The sequence below is a fragment of the Rhea americana genome, unplaced genomic scaffold (genome assembly GCF_003343005.1).
Source record: "Rhea americana isolate MKP2758 unplaced genomic scaffold, rheAme1 scaffold_8, whole genome shotgun sequence".
NCBI classification, from domain to species: Eukaryota; Metazoa; Chordata; class Aves; order Rheiformes; family Rheidae; genus Rhea; species Rhea americana.
Genome location: NW_028186978.1, coordinates 5,768,241 through 5,787,811, shown reverse-complemented (window position 1 = coordinate 5,787,811; position 19,571 = coordinate 5,768,241). Strand labels below are relative to the sequence as shown.

General features: G+C 35.2%; 1 protein-coding gene across 1 annotated transcript in view; it reads left to right on the top strand.

The window, feature by feature from the left end:
- The first annotated feature begins 263 nt into the window (after nt 1–263).
- The window catches only part of UBE2K (ubiquitin conjugating enzyme E2 K), a 27,405-nt gene continuing 8,097 nt past the window's right edge, over nt 264–19,571 (top strand). The window contains exons 1-5 of the mRNA XM_085322846.1: nt 264–335; nt 1,235–1,328; nt 6,390–6,448; nt 9,176–9,258; nt 18,105–18,204. Of these exons, the coding sequence (XP_085178972.1) occupies nt 264–335; nt 1,235–1,328; nt 6,390–6,448; nt 9,176–9,258; nt 18,105–18,204 (408 nt within the window). The remainder of the gene's footprint in view (nt 336–1,234; nt 1,329–6,389; nt 6,449–9,175; nt 9,259–18,104; nt 18,205–19,571) is intronic.

Genomic DNA, 19,571 nt, shown 5'->3' with positions numbered 1-19,571 from the left:
ATAATCCACTGGTGATTTGGTAGCTTTTACTTTAGTGAGATTTCTTAACTCTTAAACAGAACTCTTACTTTTCCCTTTATGCCTATGAGCATCTGTAGTCAGAAGAGTAYGCTCTCTGTTTTGATGAGAGGGACTGAATCTACAGAACAAATAAAGATAATCTAACTTTTGCTGAATAAATTCAGCATCCTTATCAGTTCACGTCTTTGGATCTAAGAACCATCAGCTTTTCTGGCCTAATTCTTCTCTCTGTTTTCACCAACATGATTTACTCTGAGCAAGAAGAGAGAAGTGCAGCTGCACAGGGCTTTTGGCATAAAGTAGTTGGAAGAATTGTAAGATCTAGGAAGATGATGTGCAGTTTTTATGGGAAATAATGTAGATCCAGAAAATCCCTGTTTCGTTCAATAAGCATGGTGGGCAGAAGTAGTAGAATGGGCAACCTTGAACAATTTATCTGTAATATCTTTGTGATATATCTGAATATCCTTCTGAAAGGAGATTCTGCTTTGCAGGGCCAAAAAAAATTTACTGTTGGGGGATTTGTATGAATTTCACTAATACTGCTTTCTGAGTTTGGGAATGGAACACAGTTTGAGTGGAACATGTAGCTCTGGCTAAAGTCTTCTGAAAGATTGTTTCTGTAAAACATCTCTTAGCATCAAAATACAGCATTTTTATCATGTAGACAAGTTGGTAAGGGATGTGAAAATGTTGAGGAGGTGATGATGAAATTGAAATGTATTGAAAAAATAATGTACACCTAAATATTAAAGATTTCAGTATTCTACTTGGATCATCATATTCTTTTAAAATAGTGAGCACTCCATTTGGGGAAGTCGTCTTACTTTCCAGTGAAAATAACAATTATGTTGACAGTAGCTTTTTTTCATTGTTTAGAGCAATTAAATTTTCTTCTATTGTTTAAGATATTTAGAATAAATAGCTAATTTGAAACATGATTGTTTTGAAATGTAATAAATTAAAATAAAAATAGCATTTAGATATTATATTGCTGAATTACTCTGCTTATTTTAGTGGTTGTATAATTTTATTAACAATTCTAATTCTTCAGACTTGCCTGTTTTTGATGAGTTAAAACTCTAACAGGAGCATAGCCATCCAGTGTAGGTTATCTTTTAAAAACTATTCTAAAAATTAAAGTATCTTATTTTCAAGGAAATATGTATCAAATGCTTACTTATGATTGTTTGTTTCTCTGTTTATTTTCAAGACAAGCAAAAATCAAATTAAAGTAGATCTTGTAGATGAGAATTTTACAGAATTAAGAGGAGAAATAGCAGGACCTCCGGACACACCGTATGAAGGCAAGTAATGTTTTTATGTATGAAATCATTGTATACTTCAGTAATGTGTCTTGATTTTTTTTTATCTTTAAAAAAAATAATCTGCATCATGAAAATGTAGAGCCACATGTTTTGAAATAATTTTAAAAGTTATTTTAAATTTTTAAATACAAATTTTAGACTTGAAAATGTTTCAGTCCAGCTTTTGTGTCACTTGAATGCATATCTATTCTATGACTGGACATACTACATCAAAGCTTAATTTACAGGTTTAAGCTGTGCAACATACATACATTCAAGTAAAAGTCATCATTATATATTTTTGACAAACTTAAAGGTCTTAGCCATGTAGCATAAGCCTTGAGAAACTAAACTTCAGAATCTACTGTAACTGTATTTGTATTCCTGTGATTACTGTGGTAGTCATTCARAAAGTGTTGTGTTTTTCTATCTTGGGCAGCAGTACTGTTGTAAGTTAAATTAGGGGCTAATCTGTGACATTCATGCATCTCTATACTTTATTTATGCTAGAGCTGGGGAATGTATAGGAGAACTTCATGTCTGTTACTGTCTTCAGRAATTATACCTTATGACTTTCTACTTTTGTCCTAGGTGGTTATCAGTAATCATATATCTCCTTAGTTTTGAAAAAGAAAGATGATTTAAAAATACAGAAACTAATAAAAACGTTACCAGAAGCTTGTAAAGCACACTTTATCGAGCAATCCCAAATTGCTCAGTAGTACTTACACATGTAAACTTTCTGTTTGTGCATAATATCTGTGTAGGTAGCAGAGACACCTTTAGTTAAAAGTTGCTAGACTTTTTTTTTTTTTTAAAGTTGCTTTTATCTGGTGCTTTATCCAAATTTTCCATGCTAGGTATCTGTTTTGATTTGAATTTTTACAAAATTTTCAGTAATGAAGAATGTCTCGAGGAACAGTATATGCAAATAAATTGTGTTGTTGAAAACATTTTTTCACCCAAATTTTGAATTGCTCTAGTGTTTTTACGCATTGGAACCAGGAAGAGAAGTTGAATCTTGTCTGGAAATCAAACTCATGCTGTCTATTTTGAAAAGTAAATAAATTCTAATAAATTAGGCAGAATATCTAAAAGTGCCCGTGAGTGCATACGTATACACGCACTCAAAAGCGTGTTAGTGGCCGCTAACGCGAATCCTGCTGGCCCCTTTTCTTCCTGAGCAGGACCTGCCTGGCGGAGCTTCTCTCTGGGGCTGGCAGTAGCTAGTGCAGCCGCGCTGCCCTGAGAGCAGGGCCGCGCTCTCCGTGCTCCCCCTGCCGGGCCGGGGTGCGCGGAGGAGCCGCTGACCTCGCTCGGGGGCCGGGGCTGGACAGTGCTTGGTAGGAGTAGAAAGTGAAGAGAGAAAACGAGTCTGGAAGGGAATGGGTAGAAAAGTGGATGTGTCTGCAGTGGCCCCCTTCAGAACTTGAGAATCCTTCCAGGATTTCTCTCTGCTGCCTAGCAAATCGATAGTAGTTCCTCTGTCCTTCCAATTCCCAGATTTCAGTATTTTCATCTCATCAACCACTGGTATTTAGCTCATGGAAGAGAACGTCTGCTTTACTTCTGGTTGAAACATGTGCATTCAATACAAAGGGAGAACTATGTGGTGGACCTAAGATACCGAGTCCTGCTGGTGGCCTGCTTGGAAGTGAATCATTCCAGTGAAACAGAACTTTTAAAAAATATAGATGGTCTTGTAAATGCAAAACATCTTGTAAATGCGAAGATATTAAGGTTGCAAATTTAAGTACTGGATACTAGGAAATGAGGAAATACCTGAATTGTCTTGAGATGTGGATTTTTTTTTGTTCTTTTGTTTTCAAATAATTCTTCCTCTTTAGGTAAGTTGACATRTCACAGCTTGCCATTTTGTTTTCTCAGGCCTGTGTTATCTCACCTTATAAAATGGACTTTTTTGGGGGGGGAGGAAGGGAATGCATTGAGAGTTATTTGGGATTTTTGTGTGATGCCRGATAATTCACCTAGACCAGAATTTTGAAAGTTGATCACTGTATATTCATGTATTCAGGGTATCCAGCTGATGAAAATCGGCAACATGCGCTTAGTGCAGAATTCTTTGTAGTAAATATCCCTTTGTTTGTATGGAACTATTACGTATATTGATTATGGCAGGAATCTCACGGGAGAATGTGATCATATGCTTACACTAAGCTGCCAGGCATATGCACCAAGCAGCAAAATAAAGTTACTATCAGCCCTAAATTTGGCATTTCTAACACTTGTGTGCTTTACTTTGGAACACTAACACTTCTGTAACATAGTTTTATGCATTTATGCTCTATATATAATTATGAAGGGTTTGCTAGTGTGTGTAGGTCACATCTTACGAGTAAAGCAGTAGCGCATGCTGTATAATTACTGGCTGATTCGTGGCAGATATAGTCTCAACAATGGCACAACAAATGTTTTATGGATGCAAGGTAATTAACTCAGTAGTTCAGGACAGACAGTTYCCTGGAATAGAAGGGAGTTCTAGGACCTGGTTAAGTGAAAGAGCCATAATATTTATCATAGGCCACAACTGATAAGGTATCTGAAACCAAAATTCTGATACAGCAGAATTCTTTTTAGATTGTCTTGGGACATTGGTTTAAGTAGGACGGAGAAGAATACCATCTATATTTGACAATCTTTTCAGATTTTATTTTTCTATGAATTATTTCAACTCATATACTGACCAATCTTCAGAATATTGAAGATGCCACAGCTTGAAGTGATGCTGTTGCATCCCACATTGAAACAGATGTATTTAGAGTGAGGACCTTTGAAAATGTAGATTTAATGGCTGCTGTGTTTATATGAATTATGAGCTTTTCAGTAGTTAGATTTTTAGAACTTACAGATTTATTTCAAGCCAAGTTTGCATGTGAGCTACAGTAATTGTGGGTTTTTTATACTGGAGTATTTGCTTCAAGAAAAATTGTTGAAGTTACTGTGACTGTATTGTAAGAACTGCTCTGCTGTAGGAATACAGAAGGATTGTTCTTCATTAAATGGTTAAATTAATCTCAAGTGTTAAATGCTTGGGAGAGAAAGCCAAACATACGCCTACTGCTTTTAAAAATATATTTCAAAAATTTGGCAGAAATAGTGGGATACAGAAGTTAGTACGTTAGTCGCTTGCGTTTTACCCACTTATTTAATTTCCTCAATATTATGTTTATCCAGATGAGTTTGTTCAGTCTTCAAGCTCATATATTTATAAACTTAAATGCAGAACAATGAAGCTTTATAAATAATGCTGCCAAYTTGTTTCTCCTTGATGTGTTTTTCTTTGTTTTTTAAAAATTCTGGTGTTGTATTTTCCAAGTGCAAAAATTTGGTAGCTGAATAGCCTATTATGCAGAAGGTTGTAGTAGCCTGTTTTTTACAGGCAGAATCTAGTGGTAAGCAGAAGAAGGTATAATACCCAGTGGAAGATTTTATATTCCCTACAAAATGGTACTACAGTATAAAGACTGATAGTGKTTTTTGGGGTTTTGTTTGTTTGCTTTTTTGTTTGTTTTTAATAATACAAGAATAGCCTAATTTTCCTGTTTTGTAGGAAGGAATGCTACCGAATTATATGTTGAYTCAAACAAAAGAAAAAGCAAACTTATTTAAGGTCTGCTGTTGATGTAAACAGTAAATATTTTCAAAAATATTTTAGCTGTGCTCTCCTATAAGCAAAGACAAACAATAAACTCAAACATTACTGATGATGATTTTGGATTCATTGCCTTTTATTCTACTCTCTTTTATTCTGTTATATCTTCTGATTTACTGCAGATTTAAATGAGGAAAAACACTAAAGTAGTATAAAATATAGAATCTCAAAAATTAATGTATTAGACTGAATTATGTATATTTTGTCACAGATGAAAAGTGCCATTGACTGTGAGTGTTCAGAGTGTTCCTGCAAGATTTTTTCCTCCTTGTGGATGTCACTGCCTATTTTGAGACTACTTGAGAGCTGTTTATGTATAGACTGCTTAGCTGTAGAGTAAATCACATTTGAAGTCCCAAAGGAAATAGATTACAGGTGCATTAACTTTTATTTCAAGGAAATTTATAAAATGWAACAAAGTAAATTCAAAGATGCAAAATGCTAGTTTCTGAAAGGACAGAGGTAGAATGTGGAAAAAAATTGCAAGTGAGAAGCAATGCTTTCAATTTCTATAAAACTAAACATCTAAATTGGGATGTATGTTTTGCTACTCACTGTTTTGTGGGTTGTTAGGTTTTGGCCTGGCAAATAATCTTGAGTGAGTATGCAGACATGGCTTGAGATTGCCCCAGAAAAACCTAAGTATTGATAGAAAACTTTGAATTTTAACAAAACTGTGTAATTAGAACAGGAGTAGATAATGGTACTGTAGCAGGGAGAGAGAAACAAATGTTTAAAAGAAGGCAAACCATATTTACAGTGTTAGTATGTAAAGTGTTTGCAGAACTGAAATGGAAGTGACAACTTTAGGTAATAATGTAGCACATAGTGGAAATATTGTTGAAGCAGTTCTTGTTCTAAAGTGTGTATCTTAAATAATATAGTTGAACGTTCTTCCAGTCTAGAAGTTTTAAAATGAAATAGAATTGATTTTGATTTTGTAATTTGAAGAAAATTTATTGGTAGGAGGCATCAGAAAACAGTTAAAAATGCTGTAATAGTCCATATTCACTCTGGCCTCTCCTGTGGCTTATTTCACTATCTGTTTTGGGGCTATCTTGTTCTTATTTTTAATCTATTTTACTAAAACAGAGGATGGAAATCATAATGACAAAAATGAAAAACTGTAGGCAGTATAAACACTAAACATATCTGAGAAATATGCATTCTGATTTTTTTTAAAGTAAATATGACTTTAATAGATTATATGTATTTGTTTCTTTATAAAATATCTGAAATCTAGAAGATACCATTTGATAATATATCTGGGTATATTTAAATTACCTGACAACCTGTATGCTTAGAAGCATAGGCTTTGCTGTCATGTGAATTTATGCTTGATTAATGTTCTGTCATTTTAATTTCTAACTTATTTTTGTCTTTTACAGGTGGAAGATATCAACTAGAGATAAAAATTCCAGAAACATATCCATTTAATCCTCCTAAGGTACTGTAAACACTTTTTTTTTTTTTTGGTATAAAATAATTTGCCAGTAAGTTGTTCTTGAGTATTCTTTTGGTTTTATATGTATTGCCTTTGTAGCATTCATCTAACATTTTTGAGGTCTCCTCTAGATAGGTTTTGGAGCTGTCTTCTGTAGATAGAAATCATGCAGGATGCATCCTATTAGAGATATGTTCTGATTATTCATCAAAGTACAAAATGGTAATTTTAAGGAGAAGCTTGTGTTCCTTATTACTAACCCTCTCATAATTTCTCTTTGGCATGATAAAGATGATTTTCAGATGGTTATAACTTGATTTTTGAGAGTATAGGTTATTTTCACAGTCCTGCTGAAAGTTCCTTTCAAAAGAAATGCTGTAATAAATACTTAGTTATTCCTGTCTAAATCTGTGGACTCTGTAGTTATTCTTGGTTGAGTCTTGAGGTAAAGCTACTAGGTTTCAATAGTAATTAAATGCAATGAGATGTATGGTTGGTCTGTGACTTGAAGGAGCAATACAAATAGTATGGTCTTACTCCAGCTCCATTGGAGGAATGCATGAGACACACTGTTCTCTTCATGTTTGAGTATGTGAACATGCATGAGAGACATGGTACAAATGAATTTAACACAGCCGTTTTTCATCAGCAACATTCCTTTGTGCTCTTCTGGATGTTTCTTCCCGCTATATGTGTTTTGCAACTTTTCTTGCCCTTTCAACTTTACCATCTTTCTTGTATCTTTCCGGCACTCTTAATCTGTGCCTGCACTTCCATCTTCAGCGAATAGATAAATACAATCAAAATAATGTGCTCCCCAGGCCATGTGCAGCTGCAATTGTATATTCCTGTGCCCCAGTTCAGTCTTTTTTTCAGTGGTTTTTGACCAATCTTCAGACTCCTGAGTTGTCTGACTCCGCTTCTTGATTGGCTTTCTCTTTCAATCTGAAAGATGTCTTTGAACTATAAGTACACGTCCTAGATCCTGATTATTTTCACCTTGGCATGCGCTACTGGGAAGGGACTGGGGACAAAGAGAAAGGGAGAGATGCCAGTAGATTGTCCTTAGTTCTTGTGCTTTGAATCACTTTCTTGAGTCTGGAATGAAAGGCATAGAAAGACTTTCTTAATGAAAAGTCTGCTGGTTTCAGCTCTTTCATCTGTGCGTATTCTGGCAGGAGCTAAAATAAGGAGAGCCGAAACAGGTCACAGACCTTGAAACATGGGTCTGTGGACCATGGTTTAATTGCTGCTTTAGGGCTTGGTGGCTTCCATTCCAAAGCTTATAGACAGCTGTTAGAAGCTCAGGGCACTGTAGCATAGAACTGCTTATTCTGGAGTCTCTGTAGTCTTGATTGGAGGCCCTTTTGCTTATGTTTAGCCCTGCCTTTCATCTGGAGGATTTCTTTATCCTCTTCCGAATGTGGTTTGACAGCCATTGTTAGCCTTCATTCACTGTGAGAAATTACCTAGTAATTACGTGACTTTTTACATTTTCAAAGTGATTTATAGACTTGAGCTAGTTAATAAATGGCTTGGCTGACATGATCTCTTGTTTTCCGTCCTGGAAAGCCGAACTCTTGTGGTCTCACTCCAAACCTATTTATTTATATACCGTGATTGTACTAATTTTATTACAGCCCTGTACATGCAATGTTTTGCTGTAGTGCCTGACAAATAATGTGTTCTTTGTGCTGATTTGCCTGCAGATTAGGGGCAAAAGTTGAAAGAAAATCTGTGTCTCGCACAGAATATTTGACAAGAGTTCAGGGTGAGAAGGGAGAGATGGGAAATACTGAGACAGAACAAAGTCACTAGTAGTTAAAATGCAACTTGAAAGAAGATATTTAAAGAAAACGATGGAAGAAATTCTAAAAGCAGCCAGTATATATTCAGAAGAGAGCTTGGGGTTTTTTTTATTWTTTTTTTTGAGACTTTTAGAATAAAATGTGACTTTTTTTTTTTTAACTTTGATGGGGGAAAAAATCAAATTGGATTTTATTCCTGCTCTGAGTGTAAATTATTTTAGTGTAAAAATAGGCATGATCAATGAGCGAATATCAGGACTAGATCCTTCCAGCAGCAGAGAAAAATAACTATAACCTGGTTAGGTTTTAGATTTGTTGAAGAGCTTTGTGCATACAGATAACAGGACTGGATGGTTGATGAACAGATGGTAAAATCTGATGTTAAAATAAACAGTGGTCTTGCATTGAACAGGGGAACTTTATTTCGTGCAACTACCAACAATTTAGCTTAACAGTGAGATCCTATGCCTACACTAAGACTTCTGGGGCCCATTTCTCTTTAATAAATGAGCTGAGTTTCTAGTGTTTTAACTGATTTTTCTGACAGTGTTGGAAGCTGTATGTCTACATTTGACCATCTGCTTGTGTTAAAACACTAGTACTGCTGGAGGGTATTTATAAATGGTGTGCTTTGTGTGATGTAGAGGATGTGCCCATGTGAGAATACATGAGAAAACAGATGTGGATGATTTTGATGTCCTCAAATAGATGCTAGCCCGTTTCTGAGTAAAGTAAGGTTCTGTCTAACAAGTCTCCTTGCAAACTTGAGGCCTCCTAAAATATTGTCATATATCTTTTTTCTTAGTATATMCTGAATTACTATTTCTTTTGTAATATAATTAAAGTGGTACGTTTAAAATATATTTACTTAATGGACTGCATTTAATAAAAATCTGTTCCTAAAAATTGTCTTGTATTCTAGGTGCGKTTTATCACCAAAATATGGCATCCTAATATTAGCTCAGTCACTGGGGCCATTTGTTTGGATATTCTGAAAGATCAATGGTAAGTTTCTATGCAGATTTAAATGTGCACAATCAAGTATACCAGAATCCTGAAGAGGAAGCAACAGCTCATAGCTCATATTGTTTTTCATTTTGCGTTTGTAATTTGATCCTCAAAGTTTAAAAGTGTTTCAGTGTAGTATTTTGAATTGAAAAGAGGATTCTAGTAAAATGATTGGATGGTAATTTTGGAAAATATTGAGTAGATATGATTTTAAAATAGTATTTTTGAAAACTTTTACACTAAGATCATGGTGAATGGTGGGAAGGTTTTTTTGGTAGCAGTTAATGTTCTCTTTGTGCTTAGTTCTTCACAAATAGTGCTACCTGTAGTCTTCTGTGTTTTATACATCCGATATCCTGAGGTATATAGAAAAAACAAATGTTTATCTTTTTTCTGATTATTGTTTTGTACTTCCAAAGAAAACTAGTTCTGATGGAGGTAAAACAGTGACTAGAATAAGAATCTAGGAGTGTGAAAGGTGACAGGTAGGCAATAGGAGGGCACCGTAGAAAAACAAAGGACTAAAGAAAAGAGACTGACTGTACTAATTCTCTTACTGTTGTTATTGATATGACATGAACATCTGTAAAGAATTTTTCTTTTAGTTGCTTGTCAGCTGCTGACATCTGTGTAGTTACTGTTACTGAAAAAGTTTTAATAGCCATAATCTGTGGGATAAACCTGTAAGAGTCAAAACTATAACAGCTGAACTTGCATCATTGGGAAAAACAAACCAACTGTTTGATACTGCTTGAAGGTTGTATGCACCAACTGTATGTTAGTTTTGATRTCTGAGGAGTAGAATTCACTGATCAGTTTTTTTTTTCCTGTCTAACCCAAGAGACAAGACCATAATTCCCAAGTAGATAATATGGATATCTAATGTATGCAAGCTTCAAGTGCTTATAATTTTAACCCCCTCTTCAGGACCAAGCAGACATCAGTTGAGGTTGAAAGAAAAACTCCAGAGCAGGAAGTTTTCAGTCAGGTTTTGCAGTAACAGATCCAGTGTATCCATCCCTTACGGGATTAGAGAGTTATACAAAATGTGTGATACTAAAGTATAGTCTAGTATAAATTACTAAAATGAATTTGTAAGGTGCTATTAGCTGTCATTTTCATTTTTGGAACTTTTTTCTTACAGTCTCAGAGCAGTTTCCCTTCTTTCAGGCAGTAGAATCTCTCAGCTTACGTGCCATGGTACATACTGTAGTTTCTCTAGTAATAAAGCCAGTGCAGCTTTCTACCTGAACTTAGTTATTTGTTCCATCCCACAGCTRTAGTAGAGATCAGTACTTCTTCAGTTGTGCAAATGCAGTTTCCTGAGATCAGTGAAAGGGCATGAGGTTTCTGTGTGTGTGTTTGTTTCTGCTGTTTATTCTTTGTTTTGCCAGACAAACAAAATCAAAACAAACGTATTTTGGGGGTATTTTTTTTGCTTTAAACAAAGATCACTTCACTGATTTGAACTAGAGCAGATACAGACTTTCCCAGAGTGAATTATGCCTAACTGGGAAAGTAGGTTTAAGTAGTGAGGATCTGGGAGGGCAAAAATTCATTATTTCTAGCAGTAAAAGTGGTGAAGCTGGGATGCAGTTCCACATTAATTAATATTCTCTTGAGAGGAACTTGTCCAAGGTTGAAGGACGAGATTTTTTCCTTCCATGTTTTGGTACTTCTTTATCCACAGTCTAGTTGATTTGCACATAGTATCAAAGTTTGTGTTTTACACAGCTAAGGGTCTTCAGAGATAATCTAAACCACTGAAGCCCATATATGTGTGTGTGTGCATATATATATATATATATGTGTGTGTGTGTGTGTATATATATATATATAAAATCACATTTCTCAAAATGGCACTTATCTAGCACTTTGCACTGCAAACTTAGAGGAAAGACAGTTCTTAACAGAAGTCATGCTTATTTATCATATTCTAAAATAAGATCCAACTGATTTAATGGCTTTTTTTTTTTTTTTTTTTTTTTTTTTTTTTTTTTTTTTTTTTTTTTTTTTTTTTTTTTTTTTTTTTTTTTTTTTTTTTTTTTTTTTTACTTCAAGAGTCGAACAGTTAATAGTTTGTTCTGGCTTTTTTAATTGCTGATCAATCTGAAAAAAATCTAAAATATCAAAAGGCAATAGACAAAGATCCAAAGAAATCATGAACTTAAGTTTTTATTTATTCCTCCCCTGGAAATTTGGAGAGGAAGAAAGAGAGTGGAGATTTGACTTGTATTCTTCTCATGTTTGAAAGTTAGGTCTTGCACAGAACACTTAAATTTGTGTTGAATTCCCTCAGTTAAAAGAGTGCTCCTACCTGCCTTCACTAAGATAATTATAAAATAGAGGTCTTGGAACAACAACTTGCTGTCTGTGTAGTTAAACAGTGATTGGCACAGGGAACAYCAGTATCACACCACTTGTATGCTGCTAAACTCTTCCTGCTAAATGCTGTCTTCATTTAGAAGTGTTAAGAAAAGAATTTTCAGAAAATATCTTCCCTCCTGCCTCCCATCCCCATCCCCCAATACTGTGGTCCCTTTTCAAATGATTCTTATTATAGCGATCCCTTCATTTTTCTAGTATTGCTTCTTTTTTGTAAGTGAGAGCAAATCGCTTGAGTTTTGAAGTGCCTTTTTTTTTTTTTTTTTTTTTTTTTAAAGACTCCGTAGTCCTTTTTTGGAGGTGAGAAACCTGTGTGGCTACCTGCATCCTCTGTTGTTTGAAGGATTTCAGTAATGGCAGATGAGCCTTTCTTTTTTCTTTCTCAGTTTCCTAAAACTATTCCTAAGCCATAGGAATAGTTAATACTGATATTAGTTTTTTATTCAGTATTTATGTTGGTAGAGCATGTGCYGTTTTTAACTGCTTAATGTGAGAAATGCCCACACTACCATGGTTAAGCTTTCCCCAGGTGTAGGTTGAATAAGAGTTTGAATAAGATGACAGCTTCTTTAAAACAAAAACAGCAGCAAAAAAAAAGATAACTCTCCCACCCAAACCTTGAATTCATTTTTTTAATGGATTTCACCAAGCATTCAAAGGTGAACGTGACAAATGCAATTCTTATATCTTCCAGGAGGCAGCTATCAGAATATATAGTTAGTCTACAATCATTCTTGTTAAATACTTTGGTAATAAGATTTGCTTCTAAGGTGCTGCTTCTCTGACTTGTAGTGCTCATACTGAATGATTTTCTTGTTGCTATGTTTAAAAGTAAATCCAATTTAAAAGTTCAAATGCATGTCCATCATTTTCACTGAGGTCAGTGGAAGTTGAAGAGCAGAATTTGGGTCTGTGGGACCTAATAGTTAAACCTGGATTTTTTTTTTTTAAGAGTTAAATAAACTGATACAATGTTCATCAATATATGGTGAATACAAATCCCAACATTTTAATGTATTTAAGTAATTCATGTTTCTTCCCTCCTTGTGCATCTCATGATAATGATTTTCTATTTTAGTGAGCATCATTGAGATATTGTTATACGGATTGGCAGGAGGTCTTACCAACTTGTAAAGTAATAGCTTTAAATGATTTTGTAATGAGTTTAATGAATTTCTTTCTCCTTGGTATATGTTTTATGCTGAAATTCTCTGCAGCTGTAGATTTTTTTTCATTATATTTAGATTTGCAAATACCTGTTATGCCAGTTAGTTTGCAAAACAATCACTGTTTGCTGGTGAAATTAAAACAAGGAGATGACTATATAGAAGGAATACCGTTTATGCTGATACGGTACGACTTTTGTTGTGCAATTTCACTTGCTGTAGCCTATGTTTTCTTTCTGGCTAGTATTCTGTCCCAAAAATCTATTCTTAAATAAAATAGCAAATACTATGTATTGGAATTTGAGAACTAAACTACTTGAAAATTGTTTTACATAAATCCTTTGAGCAGTGTTATCCAGTAAATGTGTTGTGGCTGTGTGCGTGGCTATAGGCGTAGCCAAATTCTTGGCTACGATGGTTTTGACAGTCAAAATACAGATGCATAGTAAGAATGTTATTTTCATAGTGCCTCTACTAGTCTATTCTAACTAGTTTTGTCTGAGAAGCAGAAATCATTAGTTTAAGAGGTAACAGAGTAGGTATATGGTCAGCAGTCAGTTAGCAGTAATCATTTTTATGATGCATTTTCTTGGACTTTCTGAAACTGCTGGCTTTTGCTTAGGCTGTTTGAGGAACACTGAGCCTCTTTAAAGCTTTGAGAAAGATGCAAGGAATATTGACATTGTTTTAGGGAACTCTTCAGCATGCAGGCCAGTCTGTCCCCCTGCATTATGTCAAAACTATTCTATTATTTGCAGGGAGGTTGGTTGGTTTGTTTGTTTTTTGTTTTTTAATGGGTGCCCAATCTTGTATTTTCCCTGTAAATAGTGACTATACAACAGGCTTCTGCTGAAACGCCTGATGCCCTTCCTCCCTATTTTCAAATTCCTTGAACGCTTGGTACAAATTACCACAGCTTTTTTTTCTCAGATTAACAAGCTTAGCTTTTTCACAAATGGAATAAATACTGCAGATTTTAAAAAATGTCATTGCCAGTAACTAGACCAGAGCAGCAGTCTACTGGCTGTAGTTGTTCTGGTTGCTCTGCTGGGTTACCTCTCAATGTTGAGATATTACAGAGACTTATTTTCAGAGTGAGACATACAGAGCGTAAGTTAAAACCTCCTGAATGAAGAATTATTTAGCCTTTAAAAATAAAAGAGAGGAAAAACTGGCAATGTTTTGTAATCCTCTTAGGATCCTTTCTGCTCATAGAAATCTCCTACCTTTCATACTCAGGCATGCTGGACACAACTGCCTTGCCATGTTTTTTTAACATTATTATTATATTCATGCCAACAACTGCTGCTGCTTTTTTAACAGAAATATCTAAAGATGATATTTTTATATATTAAAAAATACAATTTTTTTTACGTTCCTGAAAAGTAAACCCTTGGGGAGCATTGGAAAATGCAGAGTATATTTCTTTCCAAAGTTTTAAGGAAGGATTCACGCAACTTCTGTTGCAGCACTTTTCTCTCTGAGATATGTGCGTGTGAGTGTGCGTGCATGTGTGTTGAGGAGGGAGTTATGCAGTGCTCAACCTAGGTCTTCCTCCGGAACTGATGGTGGAGAATTGTTGTTTCTGTCCTTTGTTAATGAGAGGAACAGGTCCTGCTTTTCTAGTGTCTGCTTGTAATTCTGAGCAGTCATCTMCATTCACTCTATTCTCCCAAAGAAGGTAATAGGAAGGAAGAACTTTTTAAGGAAATTAGGAAATGAGAACCTATTTTTAGCTGTCTGTGCAATTTCTTCTAGAAATCTAATTAGTCTCTGGAATATAAGACTAAGCTATGTAGATGAAGACTTCAGTACTTTCTTTGATAAGGGAACATAATTGAGGTCCTAAAGATAGTGTTACATGAGTATACAATAGCTGCAGTAAACGTGTTTTTTTTTTTTTTTTTTTGATATTGATCACAAACCTTATTCTCCATACTTTTATTACAGACAGCAGCTAAAGTTGTAACAGGTTTTCTTTTGTAATTTATGGATATTTCTTCTTCAAACTTTTGTGTCCGATGGCAACTTTGTTTAACTATGCATGAGCAGTGAAAGCCTTTTCTGAGAAACAAGGCTTGAAAATAAATTGTAAATTATATCTTTAAACCTTTTTTTTATATGTAGCTAAACTAGTCTTGTCCATAAACTTAAAATTTCAGAATCTGAATTCTTTGAGAGGTAGTGTTTTGCCATCTGTATATCCAAATGGATGCGGTATTTATTTTTTATTACTCATTTTAAGGTTGGAAAGTTACAACAGAAGTTGAGGTCTCAGTATGCTTTTTATGAAAATCTACAAACAGAGTAGATGAATGGGGTGAAAGAGTCTAGCAGTCTTAGGAGCCAGAGGCAGCTGGAGTCAGCACAGAACTCACGTTCTAGCCATTTATGGTCCTTTTTGCCCTTAGCAATGCCGCCTCCCAAGGCATCTTTCCRCTCTGGGAAGTAAAATGTAAGAGGGAAGTAAATTTCGTGACAAAGTGGCCTAAGTGGCTAAACCCCTTCCATGTGTTTTATTGTAGTTTAAATAGTGGCAATATTTTCAGACTCCTCTGAAGTTAAAAAAAATTTCTGTAAAGGAAAGTACAGAACAACTTTTATTTAGTSAAAATAATTATGGTTACAGTTGATAGTTTTCTTATTAAGCTTCTGTTGAAAAATTGCAGTAGATAGTATAATAAAACTACTTAGCTGGGACAAAGGACTTTACATTTTGGAGCATGCATCACAGTTGTGCTGGTTTCTGAAATTCCCTGCATAAATACAATAACGCACAGAGAGCCTGGAAGGCTAGCCTTCTGGGACACCTGAATGCAGAAATAGCTGTTTTTCGAAGTAGTTGTATCTTCAAGTAAACAAGCTACATGAAGTTTCATTTAATACTAGCAGATACCTCTGTGAATTGTCATCATTACGCACACTAAATAGGTCAATTTCAGAAAAGTAAGAATCAGCAGAGGTCAGAGAGAACAGAAAATGAAAAGAAGAAAATAGCATAGGTACCTACAAGGCAAAAATGTTCTCCACTCAGTGGTCTTTKTTGTTGTTGGGCTTTTTGGGGGGAGGGGAATTAGATGTGGGAAAAACAAGATACTTTGTATCTGGTGTTTACTGAGTTAGCTAGATTCTCATCACACAACTGAGGATGTGTTTCAGTAACTAGATGTTCTTTATCTGATCAAATATAATCTTACTGGTTAATCCCTAGCTTCATTTGTAATTTAAAGAAGCATTCTTTAACCTGGAAGAAGTAACCAGCTTGGAAGCTGAAATGCTTAATCTGAAATTTAATTGGAAGAGAAACTGAATCTGAAATTCTGAAAAGTCTGATTAGTAACTAAGGAATGTGTTTGAAAATGGAAAATTACATGTTGTGAAGATTTTTGCAATTTTTTTTTTCCCTCCAGAATTCATGCTTCTAAAAGCATGAGTTTTTGAAGAGTTAAGTCTACAAAATTCAGCTTGAGGGACTTTAAGCTGATGTGGCAGTTGGAAAGAGACAATATGTGCTAATTAAAATCTCTATCACTTGGGATGTTTCTCACTTGCATTTTAATGTAGAACATTGCACTGTGAAAGCTCAGTGATGATTATCATGTTTTTTTTTTTTAAAAAAAAAAGAACTGAATTTCCAGGAAAAATCTTTTAGAATTGGAAACAATCAGGGAAGAATGTCTTATTTGAATGATTAGTGACGTTAAATGAAAGCCGTGCATACGAGCCTCTGGGAATATAATATTCATGTGTCATAAATGCACCTCTGACATCTTACCAGTATCTATTTTCTGCCAGTTTATCCATATGCTCTGCTGTGGTACCTCAATACAGTGCCACAGTCCTGGAAAAAAGACAAATTTCTGAAATTTGACACTGGATATACAGATCTGCAAACTGTTTCTTTTACGTCTGGACCACTAGGTCAGACTCTTTCCTGTCCTCTCTGACTCACTGCATTTGCTTTCAGTCCTTTGAAAAGAAGAAATTATTTTCTATTGATTTGAAAATTGAACAACCCTTCTGTGAGAAATCAGGTGTCTCTGTTTAATAACTTTCCTTTAGCATTTCATATGCTGTGACCATTTTGCTCAAATCTAAGGTGTCACGTTTTCTCACCTTGTTATTCTACTAAGACTTGAGCACAATGAATAGTTTTGTGTATTACTATTCTCTATGCCTTTCTGCTCTGAGCTGTAACGATGAGGAGTCTAGAGCTCCATTTCCAGAGAATGACTCTTCTTCAGCTGGAACACTCAACTGCAGATTCTGTGCGGTCCTTATTTGGCTTCTGCTGTGTCAGCTGAAATGGTAGATCACAGAGATGGTAGTCATGATCAAAGTCTAATTAATTTGTGTATTTAAAATGTTGCAACTTTCCAGATTTATAGTATTTAACTGAAATTTGCTGCTTTTACTTTTCTGAGTGATGATTAAGTTTTATGTAGTTTGTTTTTTTTTTCCTTAAATTCTTTGTCTCTTATTCTAAGATCTCATCATTTAATTTGAACTCAGTGCATGTAGAAGTTGAATGTTTCAGCCTCTAGAACTGCCCAGTTTCAACAGGATTCTTTAATAGGTGCAGAAGTGTGCCTTTAGGGCAATATCTTGACTGCAGGAATGCTTTTCTGGCCTCATATTTGGTTAAAAATCTGTCAGTAATGTCAGATTGAAATGAAAGGAAGTTGAGATAATATTTTCAGAGTACACGGTTTTGTAGTAGCAAAGCCCTTCTATTACTGAAGGAGTAGTTTTGCTATGTAAACTGCTAATTATTTTTACTGAAAAATGGCATAATTAAACTGGCACAATGCAAAAGGTCTCAAGTGTATAAAACTGCTTATCTGTTACAAGAATTAAAAATATAGGTCACTATTTCAGTATATGCTACTTTGCCTCAAAGAGTGCCAGCAGAGGGAGCACACATGGGCTACCAGCTCAGCATGTAGAGCTTACTTAAGGTGCTAATACTGGTGGCAAGAGGAGGTGAGCTTTAAGTTACTTTTTTCTTTAAGCAAAATTAGTTTTGTTAAGTTGGCAAAGTCAAATGTGTAGACCGGGGGTTGTTTTCCAGGTGCTTAAGAAAGCATTATAATAAGGAAGAGTGCATTTAAAGCCTTTTAAAATATATATAATGGGTTGTATTGTAATACATATAACTTGCAGCAGTTTAAAATTGTTTCTTACACTTACAGTCTTTGTATTTATTTCTGTATCTAGTGCAATATTAGAACTGCAGCAAAGATGAGTATAGACATGGGATTTGGTAAAGTCATTTTCAAACTGTAATTTTAGGGCAGCAGCAATGACTCTAAGAACAGTGTTACTATCACTGCAAGCATTGTTGGCAGCTGCAGAACCAGATGATCCGCAAGATGCAGTAGTGGCAAACCAGGTAAGATACTTGGTTAACTGTATGTACTTTTAACACTTTCTTAAATTTTGTTAACTCTGACTGGGTCCCAAACATCTTCCTTAGGGAAGAGAAGAATTTTAAAGAATTTACTAAAAGAGTTCCTTGAGAAATGTACTTTTTACTTTGTACTCTTTACTCTCAGGCTTCCAAAGTAAATAGCAGTTATTTTGAACTGTCAAGAGGTTTTTTTTGTTTGTTTATTTGTTTTTTTTATTAGGCTTGTGAGAAATGAATTCCGGTATAATTTTTCTTTTAAAATCTAAGGCTTTTAGTATAAGAAATGTTGTATTTGTTTAAAGCGAGTTTTAACTTGTTGGTACTCCTTTGGCTTGGCTTAGTATGTAGCCCCTCATCTAGTTCAATAAGAATATTGTTGAGCGTCATATCTGTTAATGTCAAAATTTTATGAATACGCTTTGGACAAATCATTGTTTCATTTAATCCTGAGAAGCAGTTCATCTGAATGAAGCATCATACATATCTGACGTTTGCAAGTACTTGGGATAACTGTTTTACACATTGATCAAACTGCTGTCAATAGAATTCTTGTTGATTGCATCAGGTTTGTTACTTTTTCAAACAGAAGCAAAACATAAAAATATTAATTGGGTCTTATGCCATATGAAAAGTCACATAGTGCTATTTAAAATATTGATGGAAGATAGGAGCAGTCATTCCATAATTTAGTAGTTGACAGGCTTTAACAGAGCCCCAAGTACATGCGTGTTGTTTTTCTCTTTTAACTGGAGAGAGGGAGACTGAGCACAAGAGAGGCTGCAAGATGAAGGCCTAGGTCCATGAGTGACTGTTGATAATGAGGATATATTTCARTAATGACAAAGAAAGAAAGAGGGGCAGGAAGGGAAGAAGCTTCCAGGATGGGTGTCATCTACATCTCTCCTGTAAGGGAGCACGCCCTCGGAGAGGGTGAGAAGTGGGTACTTCAACCCTTTGAAACGTTCTACTGGAATTCTTAATGTCGGTTTATCAAATCTGTYAGGTTTTAGAGTGAAACACAGGGATCAGCGGTGGCCTGTTGTATTGCTTGGTGGGGAAGAGCTGTTTTAAAGCTACTGAAATCCGTGTACTCAGTAACAAGTACTGAAGGTTTACTTACGGGTGTTGGTGGGGTTCTGGAATGTGCTGTAAAGCTTTCTATGAATAAATGTACCCAAACAGTGCTGTCAAAGTGAATTGCCGTATGCGGGCAGATTTGTTGCAAAGGCAGGCAAGGCCACTAGGCAGGCCATGCAAATGGTGTCCCAGCATTGGTTTTTTGTGCTTGACACTAGCATGCGCGTGCTCTTGCTCTCTCTCTATTAAAAAGCCAAAAAACAAACCCTCTT